The sequence below is a fragment of the Sinocyclocheilus anshuiensis genome, unplaced genomic scaffold (assembly GCF_001515605.1).
Source record: "Sinocyclocheilus anshuiensis isolate Anshui unplaced genomic scaffold, SAMN03320099.WGS_v1.1 scaffold513, whole genome shotgun sequence".
Lineage (NCBI taxonomy): Eukaryota > Metazoa > Chordata > Actinopteri > Cypriniformes > Cyprinidae > Sinocyclocheilus > Sinocyclocheilus anshuiensis.
Window position 1 is genome coordinate 1,178,011 of NW_015537972.1, and position 10,103 is coordinate 1,188,113.

General features: G+C 35.1%; 1 protein-coding gene across 1 annotated transcript in view; it reads right to left on the minus strand.

Moving 5' to 3' along the window:
* LOC107670493 (capZ-interacting protein-like) overlaps positions 1–10,103 on the minus strand; it is a 27,761-nt gene continuing 17,658 nt past the window's right edge. Inside the window, exons 5-6 of the mRNA XM_016463118.1 lie at positions 4,460–4,654; positions 1–1,644 (exon numbers count right to left, since the gene is read on the minus strand). Coding sequence (XP_016318604.1) covers positions 1,216–1,644; positions 4,460–4,654 — 624 coding nt within the window. The 3' untranslated portion in view covers positions 1–1,215. The remainder of the gene's footprint in view (positions 1,645–4,459; positions 4,655–10,103) is intronic.

The window sequence follows — 10,103 nt, forward strand, 5'->3', positions numbered from 1 at the left end:
TAAATAAAGCTCTTTATTCAGTCTTATATGGGAAGTAAAAGGTCATTGATGCAGTACAGTAGCTTTGCAGTCACAGTGATACATTCCAGGCATTTTAAAGTATCTTTGCATAGCAGCAGTGGAGACTGCTGGTGAGTTTGGCTTTCGCAATATCTGACACTAGTTCTTTGTATTATTTATCTTGTTATTTATCATTTTTCTGCAAGATGTTAAAAAACTGTGCATGCATTCATTAACCATCAGAGAAAGTGCAGTTAGTGAGTCATGATTTTGCAACTTTAACCAAACAACCTCTCCACAAGCTTCTCAGCAAACTCAATGTCAGCAAACTTAAAACACTCAAAATGACTGACAGATAAAGCATTTCTGAAATGTTTATGAACCATTTCTAGCCAACTTTTGCGGTTTACAGAGCCTGGGACTGTCACAGAGGCATGTCAGATATTTTTTAATTAACTGACAGTTAATAAAAATACACCTATTTCAGTGGTATTTGTCATGTTGTAAATTGAATCACATAAATATTCAGATCGGAGGAAGGTTGGAACTTTTAAAATAGAGAATGCTCTCCAAAGGTGAAAGCGTTCTCGTTCTCTGAACAGCAAATAAGAATCCAACATGAGTTCATTTAAAAGCAAAAGCAAGCAAGATAGAGGCATATGAATTACTCAGACATACCCTACAGAGTTTGAATAGAAACTCAGGGTTTGATATAATGGCTTCATTTTAGCTATAAGGTCCCACCTGATCTCTTGATAAAACTTAAATGTTTTTTTGCAGTTGGTAAATTTGTACAATTTGATTTGTACTATTTTTTTTTAAAAGGGGTCCACCACTACACCTAACCAGCAGTGGGGTGCAAGGAGATTGTATAAAAACATACTAATTAGATTGTACAAATTCACCAACAATTCTCCAACATAAAAGAGTTACAAATGAGAGTGTGTTGATAACATATAACCCTTTGTGTAATATTTGCTTTAGCAATATTAAGTCCATAAATCCACAGACCTAAAAGAGGTTCAATTCTGGCATTCAGACATTGTCCCTCTTCATCTATACTGGAGTCTGTTCTCAATGAGTTCACTTGAATTTTTGTTAGAAACTGCAGTAATCCAACTGTTGTCTGCAATAATCTTCTCACAATTCTAGGTTGCTAAATCAATGCTTATTGGCAAAAAAAAAAATAAATTGTTGACCATTACCCTGTTACTTCTATTCTGGGTTTTTCTCTGCATCCAGCACTTCCTTGTCCTCTTTCACTTCTGTCCTGTCCTCTTCTGTCTCTTCCTTCTCTTCTTTTTGGTCCTGTTTACAGTCAGAAGGTTCATATCCTCCTTCAGTTACTTCATCCTTATTTCCTATATGGGTTACTTGGGTCCCCTCATTTTCTTGGGGTACATCTCTGTGCTCTGTACTGTCTTTTTCCTGTTGTGGGCCATTGGTGGGTTGAGCAGAGTCCATTTTATCTTCTGTATCCTCCTGCGAAGGCCCACCAATCAATTCCCCTTCATCTCCATTCTGCTGTTGACTATCTGGTTCACACGGGGATTCATTTCCTTCGTTCCATTTTACCTCCTCACATGCTGACTTCCTGTGTTGTCGTGTCGGCAGCCGTCGCTTAAATGACAGCCTAGCTCGACTCTGTGAAGTGAATGCACAAAATCAGACTTGCTGAGTTTGTACAAGTTGAATTCATACATTAATAAACTATAGACTACAACTGACATATTTACTTTGTTTCAAAACTTGAAATGCTACATAAACAACATGCTAACTGGTCAGAACCTCATAAATGAAACACTCTACATTAAATGTAACTCCACGTGCCAGACAAATAGCCTTAGTCATGTTTACCACACAACTCACACCTGATTCCAGCAGAGTTTGGCATTAGCATGTTGCTAAGCTAACAACACAATACTCATTTATTGAAAAACAAATTTTCACAGTAATCTGAAATTAATGTGGTGATGCTGGCTGTTTCTCTCAATATGGTAATTTGGCGTTTTAATTATACTGAACTATTTTTATTGATACTTTTTTAGTACTAAGTGAAATAAAAGCGCATTTATAAACAACATTCTTCTTGACTAGTCAACCTGAGCTTGTCGCAGCCCTAAAATGATGTTTAGGTGGAAAGATTAGGTTTTGCAAACATAGCTGTTGCTCATGATGGCAGTATTGGATTATGCTAGATTTTACACACAACAAACAAAAAGAGGATTTAGTAGTTTTACGTTAAATCTGGACTCAAAATAACCATCGACAACCCACAGCTATTTACAGAATGCAATATTAGAGTACTGCCTACAGCAGTATAGGGTCATTTCTAGGCTTTCATCAGGCCTTCATAAAAATTTTTTAAAAAACTGTCCAATATGTTGATATTTTTGAATGTGGTTATGAATGCACTACCAGTCAAAAGTGTTTGAACAGTAAGGTTTTTAATGTTTTTTAAAGAAGTCTCTTCTGCTCACCAAGCCTGCATTTATTTGATCCAAAGTACAGCAAAAACAGTCAAATTTGTAAATATTTTTACTATTAAAAAAACTCTTTTCTATTTTAATATGTTCAAATGTAATTTATTCCTGTGATTTCAAAGCTGAATTTTTAGCATCATTCCTCCAGTCTTCAGTGTCACATGATCCTTCAGAAATTCTGATTTGCTGCTCCAAAAACATGTATTATTATTATTATTATGTTGAAAACAGCTGAGTATATTTTTTTCAGGTTTCTTTGATGATAGAAAGTTCAGAAGAACAGCGTTTATCTGAAATAGAAATGTTTTGTAACATTATAAATGTCTTCATCATCACTTTTGATCAATTTACAGCATCCTTGCTGAATAAAAGTATTAATTTAAATATTAACTGATAAATGATAAAAGACTAGTTTGGTTTCTACAGTGAATTAAACATCTCATTATTTTGTTTCCTGTCTTATACAACATCCCGTTATTATTTCAGTGTGAGAAATCACAAAAAAAATGATTCAGTTAGTGAGTGAACTTTCCAAATTAATCAAACTGAATTACAAACAGATTCAGGCCCTTTTGTGAATCCATTCATCAGACTGTATAAAAAGAGTGATTTATTTGCAAATCTCGCAACATACATTTTAATTCTAAACAGCAGCAATGTAGTGTAGTCAACCCTGCACTACATACTGCCTATTTACTTGATGCAATATGCAATAATATTTATTTCAAAATGTTTTATTTAAGAGAAAAGTTTACATTTACAGCTGGTATTACTACCAATTCATTCCTCACAAGGAAACTGGAAGGTTGAGTGGAGACAAATGCATTGTGGCATATACATTCAATGTAGCACGCTCTGTATACTGCATAATTTGTCAAATGTACAGTAGTAGATTATATTTGCATTTAAAGAACATAGTTCAACAGCTAAGTGCAAAATATAAACAATCATGAGTTATGGCTGCATTCTCTTGTGAATGCTCTTTGAAGAGGTGCAGAGGGTGTGATGCAGAAGTGGCCTGATTGGATTAGAGTTTGCAAACCCTGTTGTTCTGTCCTCAGGCAGTGCATGGACCGTCTCTATAGGCTTACACAGAGCTTAAGCCAACAATACTGGCTGCACGCAAAGAGACGTGCACCTTGATGCTGATATCATTCTGCACACATCAGAGATTCTCTGAGAAACAGCAAGCTTGTAAAAGGTTACTGCTGAACTTAGAGATCATGTTTTGCTATTCACATTGGTCTACAACAAATACAGGTTTTCAATGATCAACTGAACTTAAAATGATCACTCATAGTCCAAAATATGTGATCACGGCATTGCATTTCCAATAATTATTAACTGATGCAATCCAAATCCTGTTAAAGTATATACTTGATTAAGTAAATTCCAAGTATCCCTCAAAAAAAATGCAAAACTGTTGGTATTTTTCCACAAAGTAATGTTTTAAGCAATTTTTAATGCATATTTTATATTTATATTTTTATATACATTCAAAAAGTCCCCAAGGAGACATAGTGATAAAAACAATTATGAAATGGGGAGAAAAATCATATTTCTTTTGCTAAATTATTGCATTACCTAGAGAAATCTTGCATTTTCTCTCACAAAATTTGCATTCTCACAAACAATATTTGCAATCTCTTGAAAAAGTAAGTTTTGAAAAAAGCGATTTTTCTACCATCTAATTGTTTTTTTTTTATTTGTTTTTTTTTTTACCGTTATCATGTCCCAGACATTTCCACTCTTCTGAAGTATAGGATTTTGTGTCAGCCCAGTTTATTAAAAGTGTAAATATTTTGTACAGAATGTAAATGAATATCACTTCTCTATCTGAATCAAATCTTCATTCTAAGGGACAGGCTTGTGTCTCATTGACATTACAGTAAGTTCCCAAACACGAGTAAAGCATACTTTAAATGTACTTTGGAAAGTGAGATCCTTTGTATTGCTATTGATATTGGCAAACTGACCTTGTTGATGCTGGGCAGTGGAGTACCCTCGACCGGCTGCTCGAAGCTAACCGGCGCCTCATCTTCACAGGACAGCTGAGTGGGCAGCAGGGTGGAGCTGCAGGGGCTGATGGGACTGGAGGCAGTGGCCGGCTGTTTGGACTCTGGACTTTTGGTTGGGGAGAGCAGGACAGTTGGAGAGAGGGCAAGATTGGCCTTAAAGAGAGAAGGAAAGAATCTGTTATGTTCTTGAATAGAGACAAAACTAGTGGTCAAATGAAATAGTTTCTAGAATGCCGATATTTTGAGAACAAAGTGGACGATATAATGCACATTACCATAATGCAGCTTACTGATGATGAGATGTACATAAAATTGTGGGAGTTATTTTACTCATTATTAAATATGTATTTAGTGGCACACCGGGCTGTGCGTTGTTCAAGATATATAACTGTTGTGCTCAATGCCCTGGCTAACTACAAAAAAAAAAAACTTTCAGCTAGTTTCTAAGGTTTATTTAGTTTAAGTCATTCTAAAACAACTTAAACTAAATGTGACCCTGGACCACAAAACCAGTCTTAAGTCACTGGAGTATATTTGTAGCAATAGCCAAAAATACATATCCTAACAAAACCTACATCAATAGAAAGCTTATTTATTGAGCTTTCAGATTATGTATAAATCTCAATTTCGAAAAATTGACCCTTATGACTGGTTTTGTGGTCCAAGGTCACAAATAAACTAAAATTAATAAATCAAAAATAAACAAATACCAATTAATAAAAATGACAAACTAACAAAAATGGCAAAATTACTAAGACTAAAGTAAAAACATAAAAACTAAAATTTAATTTAGAATAACAAAAACTATAATAGTATATCTATGATAATAAAATAAAACTGGGTCTAGGGTACTCAGGTTTGAGTTTGGCCTGGGTCATGTCTTTAACCTGTTCTCCCTCTCTCTCCCACCTCTTTCCTGTCAAAATCACCACTTTCCTATTTACTAAAGGCAAAAAGACAATTAATAAAATAAAAATAAGTAATAAATCAAACTTATTTGACAAAATTATCAAAAGAAACATCATATTTTAATATGGAAATATAAAATGTAATGTTATACATGTAAATATTATTTAAAAAAGTGAATACAATTTAAAAAAGACCATAAAAATGTATTAAATTTAATCAAGCTTATAATGGCAAGCTAATATTTTAGTAAAAATAGAAAATGCAATATACTTAACATGTTAAAATATTTTAATGAATAAAAATACATTAAGCAGTTCAAATTAAAAAATAAATAAAAACAACAAATTATAAGTTATTCATGTTTTTAGAACGCTGTCAGAATAAATAAAAAAATAATAATAATAAAAAAAAAAATAATTGCTTTTAAATGGCAATTAAAAGATGTTCGTCAGACCATTCATAGTAATATCTATGTGCTTAAAATTATCTTTACCTTGACTACCTGTGTGTTACCCAAGGTTAACCTCTGGCATAGGCTGTTGGACATAGATCAGGCTTAGTTTATATTCCACTGGTTCTGGCTAAAATGAATCTCAACAAGCTAAAAAGGCAACAAATCATCTAAATCTTATGAGCAGATATTATTATCAGTATGACAGAAATGAAACAGATATTTATATACCTTTAAGAAACAGCAAGTTAAAACAACAAAAAATTGATTAAGTTCCTCTTGCACTGTAAAATTAAAGACGTTTTCCGAAATTAATATCTCCTACCTGTACGGGAGAGAATAAGAAGAGAGAGAAACGGCAACCCTTTTGTCCCGTGACTGCCTGATAGCTGCTAAGTCGAGTCTAGTACAGCTCAGCACTCAGCAACTGTGGCTAAGCCGTTATCTCATTAGAGTCCTTGCCTGAACCATTTGGAGGAGACAGTGCAGACCTGTCCCTTTTATGAGCAGACGTATCCCATGGACCAATGACAGTTCAAACTAACTAGACACCTCTCATGAGAGATGCTGTGTGGGGTTTAGTTGCAGGTATTGACCATGCAGTAGTACTATTTAAACTCTAGGTGGCAGAAAAGTTGTGTTAAAAAAACATTGCTTTGTTTGCAGATGAATATTGTTTACTGCAAACTGCATGTTAACACTGCTGCCTAGTTTTAAGTAAAAGTGTCCAGTTTCACATTTTGTCAGTTTGATAAAATAATGACTAAAAGAAGATGATAAAAAAATCTTTCCATTCTGAACACCTTAAAGGGTTAGTTCACCCAAAAATGAAAATTCTGTCATTAATTACTTACCCTCGTGTTGTTCTTTTGCGCAAAGAAAACAAAAATAACGACTTTATTCCACATTTTTGTCTTTACTGCGTCACTTTGGACTTGCGTTCATGACAGTACCATGACGCGAGCGTGTGTCACACGGACTACTTTGTCGATCATCTTGGTACTTTTCTGGACCTTGAACGTGGTAGTTACCTTGCTGTCTATGGGAGGGTCAGAGAGCCCTCAGATTTCAGCAAAAATATCTTAAATTGTGTTCCGAAGATGAACGAAGGTCTTACGGGTTTGGAACGACATGAGGGTGAGTAATTAATGACAGAATTTTCATTTTTGGGTGAACTAACCCTTTAAACCATTGGGTCTTGTTTTTGATATACCCTTGCAATAGCACATTTTTAACACTAGGTGACAGGAGAGTTTTATAAAAGTAGCATCAGGTACAATACTTGCAAAATTCTATAATCTGACTAATATTTTGATGTTCAAAAGAGACAATAAGTTGGCCTTTACAAAAAAAAAAGAGGAGATTCCTATTAATGCTGCAGGAAGCATACAGGTGCATCTCAATAAATTAGAATGTCGTGGAAAAGTTCATTTCAGTTATTTAACTCAAATTGTGAAACTCGTGTATTAAATAAATTCAATGCACACAGACTGAAGTAGTTTAAGTCTTTGGTTCTTTTATGTGTGCATTGACTTTATTTAATACACGAGTTTCACAATTTGAGTTGAATTACTGAAATAAATGAACTTTTCCATGACATTCTAATTTATTGAGATGCACCTGTATGCATTTAAAATATATAGAAAACTCAAACAATTCGCTGCATGTTACTGTAACATGGCTCTGATTCATTGTTGTTGGTTCTGTTTTACCCATCATTTGACTAAGGCCATGTCCACACGTACACGAGTATTTTTATAAACAGAGTTTTTCCTTCTTCCGTTTTTAAAAAAATCTCCGTCCACATGAAAACGCAAACGCATGCTATGAAGCACTGTCAAGAGCATGCCAAACCAACATGTGGCGATATAATCTCAACCGTAAAGCCATGTTGGCCAATCAGAAGCCTGGAAAAGTTTCCAATAGGTGGAGATAACAGCGCAGGCTCCGACGCTGTCTACACGATAACACTGCAACCGGAGTTTTTGAAAATCTTCACCCTAGCAGGCATTTTCAAAAATGTTCGGTTTCAGTGACCTGGTGCTGTGTTTGCGTGTGGCCGAGCGGCCTAACCGCGTAGAAAAAGCTGCGGTTTTAAAATTAACCGCGTTCGTGTGGACAGGGCCCTAGTTTCCCTGTGTGTTGATTCAGTCTCATTCAGTTCACCTGTTGCTCATTAATTAACTCATTAGCTCCCTTTGTTTGCTCATGTTTAAATGCCTTCAGTTTCTGTAGTTTCTATGGTCCTGTATTGTTTGTTTGTTTGTTACTATGCCTTGGTTGTCAACTCGTATTGCTTCTTTGTTGATTCATTTAAGCCTGTTTGGATTCATATTTCGCTTCGTCATCGTGTTTGTGCTTAAGCAACCTAGCAAGGTGACAGAATACTGGACCCATAAGAACAATGGATGTAGCATCAGCCTTCATCCCCCCCTTCGCAAAAGAAAGTCTTTCTTTGATTGACTATTCAGCCAAATTCAGTAAGTTGGCCCAGCTCTCAGATTTACTTGATGCTACATTAAAATCGTGCCCCTAAGCACAGTCCAGTGTTCGCTCCAGTCCCAATTGCTCTGGCACTCGTGTGTTTGGGCAACACACGCCTGTAGTTTTCCCCAAAAAATTGAGGAGGGGGAGTGCTATACTCTCACAACCGAACTGGCTGTTCCTGACTCCAGTGATCCCACAGTCTATGCCAGTGATTCAAGTTCCTTCATCCTGGCTGCTAAGGTCGCTGTTGTCTTCAGTGATTCTCCAGGGTCTCCAGAAATCCCGCGCTCCTGCCTCCTCTTCCAAAGCGAGCCAAGTATTCGACTCTACCTCTGCTGGTTTCCTACAAACCCTCTGCATCTCCAACACCATGTGTAGATCTGCCTCAGTTCTTTAGTTCAGTGTTTTCCAACCTTTTTTTAGTCGCGGCACCCTTTGGAAATTTTAACAAACTTGTGGCACCCTACAAAATTAATTTTGTCACAATATTTGAATTTCTAACTTCGACATGATAATTTGAAAAGTATAGATATTCGGTACAGCAGGGAAGAACTGCAGAATATAATGTCATACAGATATTTTTAATATTATGGCAACTGCCTGCGATGTCTGCGTCTGCCACATTACTGTTCGTCTGCCTGAACGTGACGTCTTCGTGACATCTGCGTCTACCACATGTTCGTCTGCCTGAACATGAGGTCTGTGTTTGCTGCAAGGGTTTCCAGCACATTCCATACACTTATTTGTGCTTTATTATACCTATTCATTCTCTATTATTGTTTTCACTTATCCTCAATTTAAGTTTAATTAGCAATTAAGTGCTTTTTACCTTTCTTATGTGTAGCTTTTTATTCCAAAAAGTAAATATTTATACAAATGACATAAAAAAAAATTCTGTATGACATTGCTTCTTGTCCACACATCCACAGATACTTATGAAGAAATCATAACAATAAGTTGTTCTAGCATGTATTCACCACTAGGAGTCTCTAGACCAACACAAAAGAACGCATTTTTAAACATTGCTATATTTTGGGCTAATTTAACTAACATAAACAATATTTGTAATTTTTTATTTTGGAGTTGTAATATTTAGTTTTATAGTTTAATATATAGAATAAAAAGTGTTTTTACGCTCTTTAATTTGTACTGAGATAATTCGGCAGTAGTGGCATATGAATCAATGATATTTTCCTCTTTAATATTTGCAGCAAGAAATAAACATGAATATTTGAATGCATGTTAAAAAAATCTGAACAATTTAATACAAACGAATGTCTCATGAAATCGATCAATCAGAGTTTCAAAAAACGTGGCACTAATGCCGCTGTAGGCTATTTGTACTGAATGCAAACAAAATTTTGGCACAGCGGCCAAAAAAAAACAAACAAACAACAACAAAAAAAGTTAAAAAAAAAATAATAATAATAATAAAAAATAGTGAGGGGATATTTGAATTATTTGTTAATAAACTAGTGTTTTCTGAGTCAGTGTCACAAAGATGAAGCTGCTGATCCTGACTCGCCATCTCCTTAACTGGACGCGCATTTAGAGAGAAATTACATAATGAAAGAGTTTTTGTTTTCGATTTGAATTATTTCGTTTTAAAGTAGTAATTTAAAGCATTTTATAGATATGTTTATCATGTATATGAGGCAAGTATTCGCTGAGTTTAGGTTCATTTTTGTGAAAAAAAAGTCAGTTATAAGTCAGACGCAGATGTCACGTCCATTGAGAGGAATGAATGAAGGGCAA